This window comes from Syngnathus acus, chromosome 2 (genome assembly GCF_901709675.1).
Source record: "Syngnathus acus chromosome 2, fSynAcu1.2, whole genome shotgun sequence".
Classification (NCBI taxonomy): domain Eukaryota; kingdom Metazoa; phylum Chordata; class Actinopteri; order Syngnathiformes; family Syngnathidae; genus Syngnathus; species Syngnathus acus.
In genome coordinates, this window is record NC_051088.1 from 939,863 (window position 1) to 960,655 (window position 20,793).

At 45.1% G+C, this 20,793-nt stretch overlaps 1 protein-coding gene across 1 annotated transcript in view; it reads left to right on the plus strand.

The window, feature by feature from the left end:
• LOC119119480 (myosin-7B-like) overlaps nucleotides 1-20,793 on the plus strand; it is a gene marked incomplete at its 3' end in the record, with an annotated part of 180,400 nt that overhangs the window by 66,116 nt on the left and 93,491 nt on the right. Inside the window, exons 11-17 of the mRNA XM_037245895.1 lie at nucleotides 4,687-4,825; nucleotides 5,269-5,387; nucleotides 5,457-5,606; nucleotides 6,418-6,588; nucleotides 12,427-12,606; nucleotides 12,688-12,820; nucleotides 18,605-18,681. Coding sequence (XP_037101790.1) covers nucleotides 4,687-4,825; nucleotides 5,269-5,387; nucleotides 5,457-5,606; nucleotides 6,418-6,588; nucleotides 12,427-12,606; nucleotides 12,688-12,820; nucleotides 18,605-18,681 — 969 coding nt within the window. The remainder of the gene's footprint in view (nucleotides 1-4,686; nucleotides 4,826-5,268; nucleotides 5,388-5,456; nucleotides 5,607-6,417; nucleotides 6,589-12,426; nucleotides 12,607-12,687; nucleotides 12,821-18,604; nucleotides 18,682-20,793) is intronic.

A 20,793-nucleotide genomic window follows, 5' to 3' on the forward strand; every position in this document is an offset into this window, starting at 1 on the left:
GGACACTGAAGAAGAAGAGGCTACGACTTCTAAGAAAAGGAAAGCTGCATTTAAAAGAACATTTCTGGAGTCCTACTTAAAATATGGATTTATCGCCACAGGTGACTCTGACGCGCCAAGTGCACTCCGCATATGTGGCGAAAGGCTAGCTAACGAGGCAATGAAACCTTCAAACCTGCTTCGGCACATGGAGACCAAGCATCCTACATTTAAAGACAAACCTTAACCACTTCGGGTGTCATTGTCTCCGATTACGCCTAGATGGGAACGGCTCATTTCTGAGAAAAGAGCTCGGTGCTCCCACTAATTCAACGTTTTATTTTTATGTGGTTTAATTTGTTTTTATGCCAGTCGTATCATTTTATTTCATCCTATTTATATATATAAATATTTAAATAATAAATATATAAATATATTTATTTATATAAAGGCCGGTCCGCGAAAATATTTCTGACACGTAACCGGTCCGTGGTGCAAAAAAGGTTGGGGACCACTGATTTATATTACTTCACACAAACACTACATCCATCTGCTCCAGGTTCGGCCCCCCAGTCAAAATTTAGAACCCAATTTGGCCCGCAAGTCAAAACGTTTGCCCACCCCTGGGTTAGAACTTTCCTCTTTCACCTATTAGTGCAATTAAAGCTCCTCCCTGAGTTCCTTCATCCGGGAGATTGCCAAGGGAAGCATCACTAAAGACAGCTAAACTCAAAGCATCACTCCTCCCCAAGTATTGGAACTTAAGTGTGACCTTTTCTGACTTCAATTTGCGGATGTTGTTCACTTCATGAATCGACTGAATAGAAGCATTTTTAATGTTAGCCAGGCTGCATGCATCAAACATTACATCAGGGCTTGTTTGTTTGGCAACCCATAATAGTTGTCCTATTTTTGACCTAAGCTGCTCTGTCTCAGTTTTGTTCAAAAGAGCATCTCTTTGGACAGCTCGAGCTGCCTGCAAAAGAACTGGCTGCAGATTTTCAATGTAGCTGTGTTGATGTACAAGCACCTGATCACCTACAGTTGTAATGTCCATGCCCACGTAAGAAAAACTCTCATGTTCTTCACACCTAACATGAAAAGTAGCCTTGAGTTCAGAAATTACATTTTTTTCATAATGCTCTGACCCTGCCCAGAGAAAATCAACTACATGGCCTGCTTGTACACCCACAACTTGAGAATCTTCATTTTGCCAAAAGAAAATTGCTGGGTCAACTCTGGACATTCTACTACCAGTTTTTAACATTAGGTCCTTGACCTTGTTGTACCAGTTGAGGGAGGCATCTGCAAGGCCGTAGACACATTTCTTGAGTTTCCAGAGTACATTGTCCACACCTGCCTCATGCAGGGGACAGATGTAAATGTCCCTTGAACGTTCCATTCCTTATAAAAAAATAGATTTAATATCAATAGAATGAACCTTCCACTTGTTTTGACTGTCAATAGCTAGGAGCACTCTGAGTGACTCTGATGCACAAATAGGGGAGTCTTTTTGTAAGTCTTGAATCTTCATTTCCTCAAAACCACTTGCAACAAGCCGTGCCTTTGGTACAACACCATTTACTGTATCTTTCAACGTACAGACCCATCTTGTAGAAGCACATGTTTGACCTTTGTTTAGAACTTCCTCAAAAACATTATTATTTTTCCAATTCTCAATTTCTTGCTGTTTGGCATTTTCAAAAGATATGTCTTTAGCAATAAGAACATCTGCATCCATATTATCTGACTCCATGAGCAGATTGTCAACTTGTGAGATGTCTAATGCCTGACTCTGTCCCTCACTATCATTAGGTTCAAAATATTGTACATTGTACCAATTTTTGTACTGCCCTTTTGCTTTCCCTGCTCTGCTTAAAACTCTGGCACTGCATTGTACACCATCACTGTTTGTAAATGTGATTGTCTGTCCTGTTTTAAGCTTTAAATCACAAGTTACATTACTTTCTGTTTCAGCAGGTGGCACATCTGCTTGACTAGAATTGTCTGTCGCATCATTTTGAATATCAGATACTTCCTCATCTCCATGAGCACTTTCAATATCATAGATGTCAGATACATTTCCTGTCATTCTCAGCATCTGTTTTATTTTCAGGAGCATCTTGAATTTCTGTTATTTTTTCATCAACAACTTTATTCAACCGAGACTGGTGTGTACGTACCAGAAGACCTCCATGCCTGATAAACACCACAGACCCCAGGAAGAGTAGCGCTGGCATTGCCATAGCTAATGGGGATCCTAAATAAAACAAACAAACAAACAAACAAACAAACAAACAAACAAACCCATCCTGTCCAATAACTATGGCTGGGCCCTTCCACTCTGTCATGTCAGCTCGTTTGTAGAACACTTTGTCTCCTTTCTCATACTTTTCATCTGTGGGTATCTGTTAACGTAGTGCTCTTCTTATTCTTTCAGAACATTCTACCTCAGTGAAAGCTCTCCTGGCTGCATGTAATGCTGATAGTGCTGACCTCCTCTAGTGCTCAGTGTATTTCCCTCCAAAGCAGGTAGTTGATCAACTAAAACAGAAGGGAGATAGGGTTTTGACCAAGGACAAGCTGGTGTGGACTGTAACCGTGCACATTAATCAGACTGTTTTTAGCCATAAGAGCCCAGTCTAAAGCAGTTTGCCACCCACACCCATTTTCCTTTTTGACCTTTAAGATGATTTCTGTCAGTGTCATGGTGTGTCTCTCCAACAGTCCATTGCTTCACGGACTGTATGCTGCTGTGGTCTTTGTCTCGATGTTGAAGTTTTCTTCCATGTCTCTTATCTCTTCATTGTTGAACTCTCTTCAGTTGTTACTGTAGATCCGTTTTGGTGCTCTATGGACACTTATCCAAGAATGAATGAAAGAGTTTACTATCTCTGATGGCTTCTTGGTCCTGACAATGTTTCCTGCGCTGAACCGTGTGAAGTGGTCAATGATGTGCAGGTACCATACAACAGGCTCCAGCTCATGAAGATCCATTGCCACAGTCTCATTGTACTCCGAAGCCAGGGGCAAACCAACTTGGCTTGGGTTTGGTCCAACTGTATTTTTGGCATATTTCACAATTTTTGATAATCTCCTGTAGGATGACAGGACAGTCCTGATCATTATTTCCAGAGCTTTGGATGAGTTTCTGTAATCTGTCTGTAGAGGCATGCCCAAATTGTTTATGTAGTTTCAGCTTTACCCTTTTCCTTCTTGGACATGTCTGCAGTTACAACTAGGACATCATCTTGTTCACAGCTTTCTCCTAAATGTACTACATCTCTAATGTCCACACAATAGCGACCAGAACTGGTGAGCTCAAGAGGCACCTGTTGCTTGAACATTTCCACTTTGTCATTCTCCATGTCCAACACAGTTCCTGCTCTTTTAAGACACATTTTGCTCAAAAGAAGAGGAATATCAACTGGGACCACTTCAATTTCAATGTGACATTTAGTTTGTCCTATTTTTGCTGGAATTGTCACTTTTTTATTGGAATACACAACCTGACCGTCTCCAAATTTGAATGGCCGAAAGCTGGAAGATTCAGTCTGCATCATTTTTTCTATTTGTCTCTTACTTAGATCCTTCATATAGTTGTCCAGCCACTTTTGGCCACAGACCGTGCGTGTACATGCAGTGTCTATGATAGCAGATCCTAAAGATTCAGTTCTGAAGATCTCTGAGTCTGTTATTGTCGCTTTAGTGAACAGAGTTATGTTACACTCTTCCACATTCTCATCTTCAGTCAACTTCACTTCGTTTTGTTGGTGAGGACAGTCTTTAGCCCAGTGGTACGTGCTCTGACAGATGGCGCATCTGGTCCGCCTACCATACTTGTCGAGTGGGTTGGTTCCCTGCTGTGACTGCTGTCTGGGGATATCGCGCTGGGACGATAAGCCGCTCCTCCGCTTACAACGCCCTGTCGGTCTTTGCTCCGTGACGAACGCGGCATCTTGACTTTCACCCCCGTTGTATGTTTAACTTCCTGTCTTCCCTCCAAAAATCCGTTTTAACGTAGACTTCATGGACACAAAAGTGAGCTCCGTGCACGCGGTCAGAGCGAGCTGTCTGGCTTTCTCCTCCAGGCACGCTGTGTCCAAAAGCTTGAAAGCGAGCACCGCATCTGGTAGCGTCATCTTGTACCTCTTCATGCGATTATATCTTTGCTCAATAGTCCTCCATGGACACGGCATTGTCTTTAGCTACTGAGTCAAAATACGAGTAGGCTTCATAAGCACGGTCCTTTTCTTCTCTCAGAAACACTGCATCTAGTTTTGTCAGAAAAGTTTCCATGTGCAGGTCTTCTGCGGGTATTTCAAGCGCCGTATCTCTGGTTCTTCCCTCGAGCCCGAGTGCCACTGCAAGGGCTTGCTTTTTCTTGTCCAACTCCGTAACAAGTCTCCAAATACTAACTTCATTTTTCCAGCACTCCTATGGTCGTGCTTCATCAAACTTTGGTGGTACTCCATAATTGGAAACCATTCTCTGCTACCATGTAAATTCCAATACACGACGAAATTTGTCATAGACACATTTATTTGGCCACGTTTTTCACTCAACCGCACTCACCGACACAACAGCAAAAAGTAGCAACACTTCCCTGTCCGCCCCCTTACCCACAATGCATTGCATCGGAAGTTAACAATTATGATGATGATTGCTGACGATTTATGATGATTGATAATGATGAACTGTTTGCAGCACGCAATGGACACGCTGGGCTTCACGCCTGAGGAGAAGTATGGCTGTTACAAGCTTGTCGGTGCCATCATGCACTTTGGAAACATGAAGTTCAAGAAGAAGCAACGAGAGGAGCAGGCTGAAGCTGACGGCACTGAAAGTACTACATCTGTCTTTCATCTGAACACACAAACTACATTTTTTTCTTGTTCAGCGTGGGGCACATGCTGATCTCATTGATGAATATTCCCACATTGGATGAGAAATCTCATAAAACCTCCCAAGTATGACTTCAAAGTAAACAATCATGATGGACAAAGAAGCGACAGTTTTTGGGTTTTTTTAGCAGAAAGTGCCATAAAATGAAAAAAAAAAACATTGGTCAAAAGTGTGGAGACAGTAGGAGCATGGACTTTCTGTTGCGCCATGACTGTGATGTATGTATGTATGTATGTATGTATGTATGTATGTATGTATGTATGTATGAATGGACGGATTATGTAATTAATTAATAAATTAATAAATAAATAAATTAATCAATCAATCAATCAATCAATCATATGTTTGATCTAACGCTTGTTAGTATGTTGCTAACCTGTGCAGGTATGGACAAGGCAGCCTATTTGATGGGCATTAGTTCTGCTGACTTGCTGAAAGGCCTCCTGAATCCTCGAGTCAAAGTAGGCAATGAATCCATCGTGAAAGGTCAGACAGTGGAGCAGGTAAATTCCTTCAGTTCCTGAGTCAATACAGAAGCATCCTGTGTGCGTCATGTGAGTGGCTGTGTGCAGGTGTACTTTGCTGTGGCTGCTCTGGCCAAGGCCACGTACGACCGCATGTTCAAATGGCTGGTGACCCACATCAATGTGTCCTTGTACACATCACTGCCTCGACAGTACTTCATTGGTGTGCTGGACATTGCTGGCTTTGAGATCTTTGAGGTACATATGACGTACAGTGTTGCCACAGCTATCTTGAAAAAGTAACTTCTTTACTTTAGTGATTACTTCATTTCAATAGTAATTTAGTTACAAATTACTTTATTAGTTACTTACAGCAGATGCCGACAAGTCAGCTTAACATAAAAATGACAAGTGGTTTTGCCAATAATTTATTAGAAGTGCATTTTTTTAATAGTCATGTTTAAAAATAAGATTTTGATTAAAGAAAAGACAGTCTTTTTGACTTAACTGAATCATTCTGGGTTTTGTTTTATTCCTCAACATAAGTGGGCTACACTCTTATTTATATCTATATATATCTTTTATTTATTTATTTTATTATTTATTAATTAAGTGTTGCTAGTCTTTACTAACTCATAGATAATATAACAAAATTGAGACTCCACCTGCATTAGTCGCAGCTCTTTTTCACACAATGTACAAGACTTGGTAAGCTTTGTACTGTGCTGCAACTCCAAAGGTTTCCTTGAATTTGATGTAGTTTTTCTGTGCAATATCTATGCAATGTTTAACTAGACGCTGAAGGGAACATTTATTTGATTTTAGTTTAAATACAATAAAACCCCATGGTTTTCACTCCTGTGCACTGCCATTGACCTTGTTCTCATGGTTCCATTTTCTGTCTGCTCCCGTTAACTTTTGCTTCCATTTGTGCCGTATCATGTGTTTAGTCATGAAAATTATTTACCTCTGGCCAGAATCCAGTGAGCCCAATAAAACCTGTGGGTCTGCCAAAAAATGTTCACTTCGACTGGTCAACTCATTCAACACTCTTTTGCTTCTTATGTAGTTGAACAGTTTTGAGCAGCTCTGCATCAACTTCACCAATGAAAAACTGCAGCAGTACTTCAACCACCACATGTTCATCCTGGAGCAGGAGGAGTACAAAATAGAGGGCATTGAGTGGACATTCATTGACTTTGGTCTTGATCTGCAGGTCTGCATCGACCTCATCGAGAAGGTATTTTACCCTGATCGTGGCTGGTATCTGTCAGTCTGACTTCAGGAACAACCATCCATGCCTATAATGTCATGTTTTTTCCTCGTGTCTTAAATCACAATCCTAACATCATGCATAACATGTCTAATGTCTGGTCCCAAGGTTATCTCCTAACATCTTGTCTTAATATCGTGTCCTTACATCTTGTTCAAGTTGTCAGGACCAGGTGAAGGCAGGACTCAGGCGCAGAAATGGATTAGCCATCAAGGCAGAAAATCTCCTAACATCATGTGTTAATATTTTGTCCTAACATTGTGTCCTAACATCTTGTCCTAAAGTTGACAGGACCTAGTGAATTGAGGACTCAGGCGCAGAGATGGATTGGCCATCACTGCAGCGATTTATTTAAATCAAGGAAACAAAACATCTCAAACTGAGGAAAATCAGGGGCTGCAAAAGTTCAAACAAAAGGTGCTCTAAAAGGGAGAGTTCTTAGCAAAGTACAAAGTACATAGACAAACAACAAACTCCTCCTCGTCACAAAAGTTAGCTGTCTTTAATTTCTTCATACACTCAGTTCAGGTAGTCGGGCTAAGGAGTTATTCCATTTCATGAGGTCTTGTGTCATGTTAGTGTTGTGTAGATTTGTGTGTGTGTGTGTGTGTGTGTGCGTGCGTGCGTGCGTATGTATGTATGTATGTATGTATATGTTTTTGTGTACCCCTCGTCTTGTTGTGCCCAAACCACCGTTGGAGCACCAACTTTTTCCCATTCCCAACCTTCACACCCCCGCAGTTAGACCCACTAACCCACACACTCTGCGTAATCCCGGACGTGACGACCTAGTACCGTGGTGGTAAGAGGAGGGTCAAATAATACATGTAGAGGTGTGGAGCAAAACACACGCACACACACACGAAAGCACACGGACGCAGAGTTCTTTTTAAACTCCAGGTTAAATCAGTGCCGCTGGTGATCAAGCCACTCTTCCTTGCACTGTAGGTTAATTGAGTCACAGACTGGGGCAGGATCTCATTCCCGACCTTGAAATGGCATTCCACCCAGTGTTCCCTCTAAGCTGCGCAATTGCACACTGGTTGCGTAGTCTCTGCGCACAAGAAACTCCATGTTACGCTCAAAATAAAATTCGGCATAAACTGATTGATTAATATCTAATGTTAGACAATCTAATTAAGTGGACGAATGAGTTTCTTTCTGTGCCTTTTTGTCGTGTAAATCAGTAATTGACAGGTGTCCAGCCAATGATATGATACGGTTCACTTCCGCTACATAGCCAATCATAGGATTGACAGTGCCTGAACATGTGTCCTGCCCATTCGTGCCGCACAGGTTAGCTAGTTAACGACAGTGCGGCAGTCAAGCGATGCAAATGCAAAATTTGCTAATCATGGCGAAACGAATGAGCAGTGACACATCCACTCGCTAAGCCAAAATAAATAAGAGATGCGGCAGTTCTTTTAAGATTGAATGGCTGTTGGAGTGTGTGCAAGTACAAGAGGAAACGGTGAAACTGGGTGAGATTTTCTCTTTTTCGAATGAGAAAGGTCTCCTCTGCAAAACATGCGGTGAAGCCAAAGTGGCGGGCAAGTTTATGGAGGGAAAAATATGGACTGAATGGAAGTTTGGCTACCTCAAGCATCACATTCAGCAGAAATGTCATTTGAAAGCCGTTGCAATTGTACAAAGACTCATGATGGGACAGGGGATCGGTACATTATTGCGGGAAAGCGCAAAAGACTGAAGAAAAGGAATGAGCTGTCACACAAAACAAAATCCGACCCCGAGCAAGTTAAAGTTCTCATTGACATTATTTATTTATTTATTTATGTATTTATTTATTTATTTATTTATTTATTTATTCTGGTATTGCACACAGTGATCCACAGTGTGCACAGGGAGCTTGTGTGTTTGCACAGACACTTGAAAAATTAGAGGGAACTCTGATTCCACCTGTTTCTGAGTGACGAGTGAGATTCCATCCCAGCCGCTTCACACGCGGCTGTGAATTGCTCCAGTCAGAGTTAGAGATCAAGGCTTTAAGAAGCCAACAGCACCACATCATCTGCAAAAAACAGAGATGCACTACTGAGGTCGCCACACCGGAACTCTTCAACGCATTGGCTGTGTCTAGAAATTTGTGAAAAAGGGCAACCTTGGCGGAGTCCAACCCTCACCAGAAATGAATTCGACTTACTGCTGGAAATGAGGACAAAATTGTGACATCGGTTATATAGGGACCAAACCGCCCTTATCAAGGGGCTGGGTACCCCATACTCTCGTAGCAGCTCTCCAGAATTTCCCAATGGACACGGTCGAACGCCTTCTCCAAGTCCACAAAACACACGTAGACTGGTTTGGCCAACTCCCATGCAAACCTGGGAACCTGCTGAGGATGTATAGCTGGTCCATGCTTTTCCATGGCCAGGGCAAAAACCACATTGCTCATACTGAATGTGAGATTTCACCTCCCGACCGATGCTCCTCTCCAGCTCACCTGAATATGTAGACCTTGCCAGGGAGGCTGACAAGTGTGATTCTTCTGTAATTAGAACACACCCTCCAGTCCCCCTTCTTAAAAAGGGGGACCACCACAATCTGCAATCCAGAGGCACTGTCCTCGATGTCCACACAATTTTGAAGAGGTATGTCAGCCAGGACAGCCCCACAACATCCAGAGACTTCAGGAAATCCGGGCAGATCTCGTCTTCAGATCTTGCCACCAAGGAGCTTTTCAACCACCTCAGTAACTTCAACTCCAGAGATAGGAGAACCTACCAGAGTCCCCCAGCTCTGTTTTGGCGATAGAAGGCGTGTCGGTGGAATTGAGGTGGTATTAGCCCCACTGTCTCACAACGTCTCGAGTCGAGGTCAACAGCACCCCATCTCCACTATACTACACAATGTTGATGGTGAGACAACGTATGGAGGACTAGAATTTCCTCAAAGCCATCTGGAAATCGTTTTTCATAGCCTCACTGAACTCCCACCCACGCCCAAGTTTTTTCTTCAGCGACACTGCGTTCCTAGGCTCGGTGGCGCTCTGGGTAGCACGTCCGCCTCACAGTTAGGAGGGTATGGGTTCGATTCCACCTCCGGCCCTCCCTGTGTGGAGTTTGCATGTTCTCCCCGGGCCCGCGTGGGTTTTCTCCGGGCTCTCCGGTTTCCTCCCACATCCCAAAAACATGCTTGGTAGGCCGATTGAAGACTCCAAATTGTCCCTAGGTGTGAGTGCGAGTGCAAATGGTTGTTTGTCTCTGTGTGCCCTGCGATTGGCTGGCAACCGGTTCAGGGTGTCCCCCGCCCACTGCCCGTTGACGGCTGGGATAGGCTCCAGCACTCCCGCGACCCCCGTGGGGACTAAGCGGTTCAGAAAATGGATGGATGGACACTGCGTTCCGCTTGGCCATCCAGTAGCTGTCAGCTGCCTCCAGAGTCCCACAGGCCAAAAGTGCCCGATAGGACTCCTTCTTCAGCTTGACGACATCCCTTACCACCAGTGGCTACCAATGGGTTTGGAGATTGCCGCTATGACTACATCATGGCCATAGTTCCAGTCAGCTGCCTCAACAATGGAGGCATAGAACATGGTCACTCAGACTCTATGTCCCCCGCCTCCCCCGGGACGTCGGCAAAGCTCTGCTGAAGGTGGAAGTTGAAACTTTCTGACAGACGTTCTTACCAAACCCTCACAATACGTTTGGGTCTGCAGGGTCGGACCGGCATCTTTCCCCACCATCAGAGCCAACACACCACCATGTTGTGATCAGTTGACAGCTCCACCCCTCTCTCAAATGTCCAAAACATGCGGCCACAAATCCGATGACATGACGACAAAGTCCATCATCAAAATGCAGCCAAGAGTGTCCTGGTGCCAAGTGGACATCCTTATGGCTGAACATGGTGTTTGTTATAGACAATCCATGTTGAGCACAGAAGTCCAATAACGAACACAATTCAGGTTCAGATTGCGGGTATGTTCCTCCCAATCAAACCCCTTCAGGTCTCGTTGTCATTGGCCACGTAAGGATTGATGTCTTCCAGCAGACTGATGGAGTCCCCAGGGGAGCACTCTCCAGCACACCCTTCAAGGACTCCAAAAAGGGTGGGTACTCTGAACTATTGTTTGGTGCATACGCACAAAGAACAGTCAGGACCCGATACCCCACCCGAAAGCAGTGCGAGCCTACCCTCTCGTCCACCAGGGTGAACTCCAATGTATAGGCCCCAAGTAGGGGGGCAATTAGTATGCCCACACCTGTTCTGCACCTCTCACCGTGGGCAACTCCAGAGTGGAAGAGTTTCCAACTATTTTCAAGAGGAGGCTGTGTGTGGAAGCAAGCCTGACTATTTCTAGTCTGAACCGCTCTGCCTCTCACACCAGCTAAGGCTCCATCCCTGCCAGAGGTGAAATTCCATGCCCCTCGAGCTAATTTCTGCAGCCAGGGATCGGACCGCCAACTATGACCACAGTCCAACTCACAAAGCACGTTTGGCCCCTTCCACAGATGGTGAGCCCATGAAAAGGGAGACCCATATTGCCATTTTGGGCTGAGCCTGGCCAGGTCCCATGGGTACAGGCCCGGCCACCAGGTGCTCCCCATCGAGCCCATCCTCCAGGCTCCAGAGTGACCCGCCCCGTGACCCGCGTCCGGGAAAAGGAAAATGTCTATTTGTATTTTTCTTAACAAGGGATCTGTGAGCCGTGCTTTGTCTGGTCCCTCGCCTTGGACCTGTTTTCCATGGGTGACACTTCCAGGGGCACAAAGCCCCAGACAACTTAGCTCCTGGGATCATTGGAATGTCCAAACCCCACCACCACAGTAAGGTGACAGCTCCTGGAGGGGATAATGTAATTCGGCTTCTTTAATTCTTATTTTCATGCATTGGCTCATGCTTTGCATCTTTGTATCTCAACATTTTGTCCTTACATTGTGTCTTAAGGATTTGTTTCCTTATGTTGTGTCCCAACTGCGTGTTCTGAGGTTGAATGTGCTCAACCTTTTTCATTCATTCATTCATTCATTCATTCATTCATTCATTCATTCATTCATTCATTCAATTTCAACACCACGGGGGGTACTGGATCCTATCCCACATCGGGTAAAAGGCAGACTACACACTGAACTACTGTAATTTCCGGACTATAAGCCGCTACTTGTTGCTTAAGTTTTGAACCCTGCGGCTTCTCATCCAGTGCGGCGTATCTATGGATTTTTCATGATTTTTGTGATGACTCAATCACTTATACACTCGTAAAAAGGCTGCAGACCACTGTTGTGCGGCACCGCTTTGCTGGGCGGAGGGATATGTGACACGGTCACTGGGGAGAAGAGTGGTGTGTTGATTTTTTTTAACCAGCCCTGTTAGTGCTGTGCTACCGTGTTGCCGCGTCTCAGTGACTTTTACTGGTAGTTTACTGGTGGTTTTATCCAGCCCTATTAGTGCTGTGTTACTTCCATGTTGCTGCAGTATTACTGCCACGTCACAGGCAGTGTTTGGAAAGAAATGTTAAGGTATGTTATTAAAACTTTAAAAAGGCTGTCTGTGTACCGTCTTTCTTTGTAAATAACTCACGTGCACATGCGGCTTTTAGTACAGAGTGGCTTTTTTATGAAAATAACAAAAGTTTCCCCTAATTTTTGCTTGTGCGGCTTATAATCAGGTGCGGTTTATAGTCCAGAAATTACGGTAGTCGCCAGCCAGTTGCAGGATACAGCTTAACATTTTTCTTTTGAGAAAAGAGTGTTGTTAGAATCAGTGCCACTTTCTGAGAAAACCCGTTATTAGCCCATAAAAAGATTGAGTGATGACTATTATTTATATGCACTGTATGTACAGCCCATGGGAATTCTGTCTATCATGGAGGAGGAGTGTATGTTCCCCAAGGCCACAGACTTCAGTTTCAAAACCAAACTGTATGACAACCATTTGGGAAAGTCACCGAATTTCTTGCGGCCACGGCTAGACAAGAAACGCAAATACGAGGCGCACTTTGAAGTGGTCCACTACGCTGGAGTGGTATGTTTTCAGCTCTACAGCATCCAGCCCTGGTACGGGAAGTGTTTGGTGATGATGCTAATGCTGACTTCTTGCATGCAGGTTCCGTACAACATTATCGGGTGGTTGGACAAGAACAGAGACCCTCTCAATGAGACAGTGGTGCTTTTATTCCAGAAGTCCTCCAGCAAACTGATGGCTGGACTGTTTGAGAACTATATCACCTCTGAGACAGGTATCATGGGTCAGACCACAAACAATTGAGCACACAATATTTGCTATCAAGACACCACTTAGTCAATGACTCAATCATTCAATAAATCCAGTTTTTGCAATGCCTTCATTAATGAATTACTAGACCCCCAACCCCCTGCTGTGTAACCATTTCATGACAAACATGATAGTTCTTTAAGACCTAGTTAAACTTGTGTGGGCATAGGCCGCACAGACGTCACTGTGTCAATGCAGCGCACGGAACAACACAGGATTGAGTTTCCTCAGCATTTTTTGCCGATTATGGTTTCAGTTTTTTCTTTGCTTTTTGAACAAGTAACAAACCGACAATAAGAGAAACCGTGCCGGCTAGAACAAAGAGGATTCAGATGATGAATTTAATTTGATTGAATATTTGATATATCACGATATTGGGGTCGATCATTTCACTCTTCCATAAGTTAACAATTCTACTAGTAAGGTATTAACTGATTGATGGGGTGAAACACAAAAAGTAAAAGTCTGCTTTATTGTCAATTTCTTCACATGCCAAGACACAAAGAAATCGAAATTACGTTCCCATTATCCCACGGTGACAAGACATAGTACACAATATACATACAAGTAAACAACACAAAAAAATAAAAACAAGAAGGCACAAACAATGAATAAATAAGAGTGATGAATAAATAATAAATAAACAAATAACACAACAAATAAGAGGAGCAAAAATGGAGCAAGTGTGCATACAGCAGACAGTCAGAATATAGCGCAAAAGTACAGGACGCTACGCAGAAGGGGGGAGAGAGTTCAGGATCCTAACAGCCTGGAGAATGAAGCTGTTGGTGAGTCTGGTGGTGCGGGAGCGCAGGCTCCTGTACATTTTCCCAGAGGGCAGAAGATCGAACAAAGAGTGAGCGGGGTGACTCACATCACTCACAATCGTGGTCGCCTTGCGGGTGAGATGGGAGGTGTAAATGTCCTTCAAGGAGGGGAGCAAAGCACCAATAACCTTACCAGCCGTGTTCACTATGCGCTGCAGGGCCTTCACGTTGTATTCAGTGCAGCTACCACCCCAAACAGTGATACAACTGGAGAGGACGCTTTCAATGGTGCCACGGTAAAATGTAGTCATGATGGCCGGAGGAGCACTTGCTCGCCTGAGTTTCCGCAGGAAGTACAGGCGGCGCTGGGCCTTCTTCGCCAGTGATGCGGTGTTGGTGGACCAGGAGAGATCCTCACTGATGTGCACCCCCAGGAACCTGGTGCTGCTCACTCTCTCCACCACAGCACCATCGATGGTCAGCGGCAGGTGTTGGGTGTGACCCTTCCGGAAGTCAACAACAATCTCCTTGGTCTTGTTGACGTTCAGCAGGAGGTTGTTGTCCTTGCACCACGTGGTCAGAAGGTCAACCTCCAACCTGTATTGAGTCTCGTCGCCCTTGGTGATGAGACCCACCAGAGTCAAGTCGTCAGCAAATTTCACCATGCGGTTGGTGCTGTAGGTTGCAGCGCAGTCATGCGTCAGCAGGGTGAAGAGCAGCGGACTGAGCACGCAGCCTTGGGGGGCCCCCGTGCTCATCGTGATGCTGGCGGAGATTCTGTCGCCAACACGTACCACCTGAGGCCTCTGACAGAGGAAGTCTAGTAGCCAGTTGCAGAGGTAGGTACTGAGGCCCAGGTTGGCGAGTTTGCAGATGAGTCGTTGTGGCACAATGGTGTTGAAGGCAGAACTGAAGTCCACAAACAGCAATCTCACATACGAGTCCCTACTCACCAGGTGGGTGAGGGCCGAGTGGAGGGCAGAGCAGATGGCATCCTCAGAGGACCGTTTGGCTCGGTACGCAAACTGGAAGGGGTCTATGGTGGGGGTGAGAATGGATCTGATGTGCTCCATGACAAGCCGCTCAAAGCACTTCATGATGATGGGCGTCAGTGCCACGGGGCGGTAGTCATTGAAGCAGGACGGGGCAGGTTTCTTCGGCACAGGTACGATAGTGGCAGCCTTGAAACGCGAAGGGACGACGGCCTGCTGCAGGGAAATGTTAAAGATGTCCGTGAAGACACCCGTCAGCTCCCCAGCGCAGTCCTTCAGCGCTCGACCTGGGATGTTGTCAGGGCCCGCCGCCTTACGGGTGTTAATAGCGGCAAGCGCCCTCCTCACGCTATCAGCAGAGAGGCACAGGGGCTGCTCTTGTGGAGGGGGAGGGGCCTTCAGCGGGCAAGTGCTGTTCTGAGCGTCGAAGCGAGCAAAGAAGCGGTTGAGATCGTTGAGCAGACGGATATCGCCCTCACAGCTCTGCGGCGCGGGCTTGTAGTGGTCTGAATGCCCTGCCAAAGGCTCCGTGCGTCCTTGCTGTCCTTGAAGTGGGCGGTAATCTTGCAAGAGAACGCCTTTTTCGCCTCCTTGATGCCCCGGGACAGGTCGGCCCTCGCTGTCCTCAAGCCAGCCTCATCCCCCGCTCTGAAGGCTTTGTCCCTGGCCCTCAGCAGCCTGAGGACAGCCCCAGTCAGCCATGGCTTCCAGTTAGCCCGAGTGACGATGTATTTCGAGTGGGTCACATCATCAATGCACTTCGCGATGTAAGAGGAAACAGAGTCAGTATACTCCTCTATGTCCGTCCGATCATTGCAAGTGGCCGCCTGCTTAAACATTTCCCAGTCAGTAGAGCCAAAGCAGTCTCGAAGCACATCAGAGGCACCCTCAGGCCACACTCTAACCCGCTTGCGAACCGGCCTGGATGCTTTCACCATTTGTCTGTATGCGGGCAAAAGCATAACAGTGATATGGTCAGAAAGTCCAAGATGGGGGAGGGGGGCGGCTTTGAAAGCTCCTTTATGTGAAGAGTAGACCAGGTCCAGGAAGCTGTCGCCACGTGTTGGAAAATTAACATGCTGGTGAAGCCTCGGAAAAACAGACTTCAGGTTAGCGTGATTAAAATCCCCAGCGAAGATGGTGAAACCGTCAGGGTGCGCCGTCTGTTGTTCACTGACAGCCTGGTACAGTTCCCTAAGAGCCGCGATCCTGTCGCCTTCGATGTTGGAAGGCGGGATGTATACCGCGACTAGCAGAATCGCAGTAAATTCCCTCGGCAGGTAAAAAGGACGGCACTTAATGATCACAAACTCCGCCAGTGGCGAGCAGAGCTTGCATACCACTACAGAGTCCCGGCACCATTCGTCACGGATGTAGACGCATATTCCACCTCCTCGCGATTTTCCCCCTTTTACAATGGCCCGGTCCGCCCGATAGCACGCTAGCCGCTCCAGATGTACAGCAGAGTCCGGAATGTTGACAGTCAACCAAGTCTCAGTGAACACGAGCACACAGCAGTCACGCACTGTCCGGTTCGTAGATCTCAGCAGGCGAATGTAATCCATTTTGTTGTCCAGCGATCGAACATTCGCCAGAAGAATGGAAGGCACGGCCCGGCGAGCTGGGTTGGCCGCCAGCCTGGCCCGGACGCCTCCGCGCTTGCCCGTCTTCAGCCTCCTCGCTTCCTAACCGGGGGAGGAATAGCAGGCGAGTCCGGCGACGATTCAGGACGGAGCAGTCCGAGCTCCTTTAATGTCCCCGCTTCAAAGTCCAGAACGCCACAAAACTCGCATTCGCCGATGTCGAGCAGAACCTGCCTGCTGTACTTGTAGCACGACTCAGTACGACGAGACGAACACATAAAACTGTCGGACAAACACTCATTAAACGAACAAAACACCGTTCGGGCGGGACAGAGAGAGGTCGCTGCGTGTGCACGCGCCACCATCTTGTTCGTAGCACTGACAGGTGGAATGGGGAAAAGATGGCGAAGCCATTGGCAGGCAGTGGAAAGGGGAAAAGGGCGGCAAATTCAAACATTACTAGGGCTTCTCCTGTTTTGGTTCCAGAGCGTGAGTGTTCGATGACTGGGTCAGAGATAGGCAGTTGGGGGGACACTGAGTTGGATTTGGAGGATGATTCTGTGACAGTTAACACTTGGGCAAAGGCTAACCCGATGGAGCAAAAGAGTGAGAAATGACAGCAGTGGGAGTGAAATTGGTGTAAATTGTCTTACTGAGGAGACTAGGGCTAACAGTTTCCGTGTTATTTTGAGATTTAATGAAAAATCGCAAGTCAACGTTAAAAAAGCTAGCGAGTGAAAACTGATATTGAATCTATTTGCATTGAATATGAGGAGATAATGCGGTAGGAAGGAGAGAGAGAGAGCGAAAGAGAGAGCAATTATGAATAGCACCACGAAACAGCGTAGCGCTTTAAATTTCAAGCCATACTGCCTACCTGACAGTAACTGACAACAACACCACATAGGACAGCAAAGGGGGTTATCTTAAAGTTAGGACAATTTATTTAAGATTTTTCGATGTTAGGATGCTTCTGTAATACACTTTACTTATCTTGAGATAGGATGCGCAAACCAAGTTAGGAAATGCTGTTCTGTAAAATGCTTTTCCTAAATACGGTCTTGAAGTGCCGTTGCCACGGCAACTAGACAGATAAAATGAGATTCTCAAATTAGGACGTTTCTGTAATACGCCATATAACGCAGGGTTCAAAAAGTAGTGGCTTATTGTCCGGAAAATACGGTAGTTAAGGGAATATTCAGGTTTTGGCGCACATTTACGTGGACTTTAAAAGTCAAATACAGTCAAACCTCTACATACGATTGCTTTTGTTTAATTTCCCATTAGCTGAATGCAAGTCTTCAGTTATTTTGCTCCCTCCATTTTTGCCACTTTTGTTTGCGAATTTGCTGCTTTTTTAAAAAAAAAAAAAGAAAAAATGTTTACCATCATAACAGAAAACAGCGGTTCAACTGGTACAAATGCACAGATATTGATATCTTAGCAAAGAAATAAAATCTGGGGAGGCTTCAGCGTCAACATTTGATATGAATATCCTGCGCTAGAACAGGTAAAGAGTGCAGGATCAATACGACACATGTTGCGTGTTGTTTGAGATGTCCGTCGTTGAGCAAGGAAAACAAAGATGTGGAGTAACAGTTGGTTCTTTATTGGCAAGATCTTGGGTTGTTTAATGGCGGACAGTACACGAGGCACTGCAGCGGATGAAACAACAACCCCCATTCTCCAGGTCAGAAGGTTTTATACTGTCCAGAAAAGGCGGGAAAGCGTCACCTGACCACTTGGTATCTATGTGTATTGGAGAGTCACCGCCCTGTGTGTGTGTGCTGTGTCCACGGTCTGTGCCTATGGGTTAGGTTACAAAGCTCTAGGTGCTGTATCCGTGTTCTGATTGACCAGTCATGTTTATATGAAATAATAAGAGGATTTACACATATGAACATGATAAAGTATATATGAGTTTGTCTACCCTAATAAACTATGTACACATTGCTGTTTCTCCCCATTCATACACAATCATGTCACGCAAAACAATAATTTAACACATGATATAATAATGTAGCCCAGCAAACACTGTTTCTAAAACAGAAATGTTGTTTGCCCAAGCTGGGTCCTTTTGTTTGAGATCACGAGATAACATGTGCCAGCTTGTGTCAGGTACAGGTTGCTCTAAATCTGATGCCAGCAGTCTTGGGTCTGCTTCACCATGATTAAGCCATCAGCTGTTTGACTTTCACTGAACTTGTAAAAAGTCAGCTAATTAGTCAACAAACTGGTACTTATTCCAACATAGTTAATAATAGTTAACGATATTCAGGTACAGAAAAGTTGAAGTGTGGAAGTTACTTTTCTGTTCTGATCCTTTTCTCTCTCCCCTTAATTTTGTATACATATACTACTGTATACAGGAATATGAAGCAAGCATCTTGTTTGACTCTGGTTTCAGCCTCTGATCCTAAGCGCGAGACCAAGCACAGGAGGAGGAAAGCAGCTTCCTTCCAGACCGTCTCACAGCTTCACAAGGTGAATGAGTAACTGTAACATAAGCACATAATACCGTATTGGCCCGAATATAAGACGATGTTTTTTGCATTGAAATAAGACTGAAAAAGTGGGGGTCGTCTTACATTCAGGGTCTAGACATTATACCCATTCACTTGTGCGCAGCGGTAAATTAAATGTTGCTGGTATCGACTGAATATGTTGCTGTGATCGTGTGCGTCTTTGACACAAAGTGAGTACCGTTTTTTTCCATGTATAATGCGCAAAATGTAACTAATTTATTGTCCTAAAATCTGGGGTGCGCATTATACACGGGTAAATTTTTTTTTAATTAATTAATTAATTAATTAATTTATTTATTTTTTTGTGAAGAAAATCATGGTACAACAATTTTTGAAGAAAATCTTGTCACGGATGGTTCTTTACAACGTCACTTTCCTCTCTTTTCATTTTAACCTAACTGATCGCGGTGGTGCCTTTCTGGGCAGTCGGAGAAATCAACGCCAACAAAAAAAATACATCCAACCTAGTGAAGAAATCACCAGAAAGATCACATGACAATTGTGAATAATAAATAAATAATTATTATATATATTATATATATTATTATTATAATAATAAATAATTGTGATAAATAACTGGAACATCACTCAAATATTGGTGATCCCATTGAGAGTCTCACATATTTCTTCGCTATCGAGTTTGCTACTGCATGCGCAGTGATACTGACCGGCAGAATAACATCCAGTTGTTCCCAAAGACGATCTTTTTTCTGAAATAATTTTATGTTTACGGACTTAAGTAACCTGGCCGGGTCATACCAAAGACTATAAAAATGGGACCCATTGCCTCCCTGCTTGGCACTCAGCATTAAGGGTTGGAATTGGGGGGTTAGATCACCAAATGATTCCCGAGCGCGGCGCCGCTGCTGCTCACTGCTCCCCTCTCCCCCAGGGGATGGATCAAAATCACACGGGGATGGGTCAAATGCAGAGGACAAATTTCACCACACCCAGACGCGTGTGTGACGATCATTGGGACTAAAAAAAAATAAAAAAATAAATAGTCAAAATTTGGGTGCGTATTATACATGGGTACAGGCTTTTTTCCAGCATCGACATGCCATTTTTAGGGTGCGTATTATACATGGGGGCGCATTATACATGGAATAAAACGGTATATACATTTCATTGCTACTAATGTCCACTGTTGTGCCGTTTGTCCGATCGCGGTTTGCTTCGTGTGCGCGCCGTTTGATTGACAGCTCCGGCGCGCTCCTTTAAGTTTGCCTCGCATCGTACGAGCAGCGTACACGCATGACTACAGCCGTTACGCAGCGGCACGGTGACTAACGGTCGCCAGGAAATGTATTTTGTTGACTCGATGACCTATGTTTGGTGTGTTGCCGAGAGTATTTCATTTATGGTTATTTAGTATAGCGGAACCGTTAGTTATGTAATGTGTGCCATCTACTAGTGTTGTGTGACGTCAGAAGTTTTTATTTATTTTTATTTATTTAAACAGGACAGCACCAGTTTGATGAACACTCAAGATATAGGCATATATACAAACATCCCAATGTAAAACCAGTTGGAATTAGCCAGAGCTAAACATTTTGTTGAGCGTTGACTTACGTGCTGTATTTCTGTCTGTTGCAGAAGCACACACACGCACACACACACGCACACACACACACACCCTTCATACAATAATCACACACACAATAATCACATTCACACACCCAAAGACTCACCCATGTACACTACACACACCTGCTCTCACATCCTTACGACCAAACATGTGCCTATACCCTTTTGCCAGTTTGCCTGTATGCCCCTATGAGCCACAGTGCCTGTTACTTTTTTGCCAATAATTCAGTAAAGCAATCAAAACTGAACCACGTCTTCCCTCCTGTGTTCTGACCGACACCCGGGGGCAAAAACAGCATAACCATCCGAGCCAACCCCCTATACCAGAGGCCCCCAACCCCCGGTACCGGTCCGTGGGTCACTTGGTACCGGGCCGCCAAACCGCACAGAAAAAAAAAAACATTATTTTTTATCGACGATCAATTAATTCAGGTCAATACGCTCGTCCCGGTCACGTGAGATGTTTCCCCAGTCGAGCCCTCAA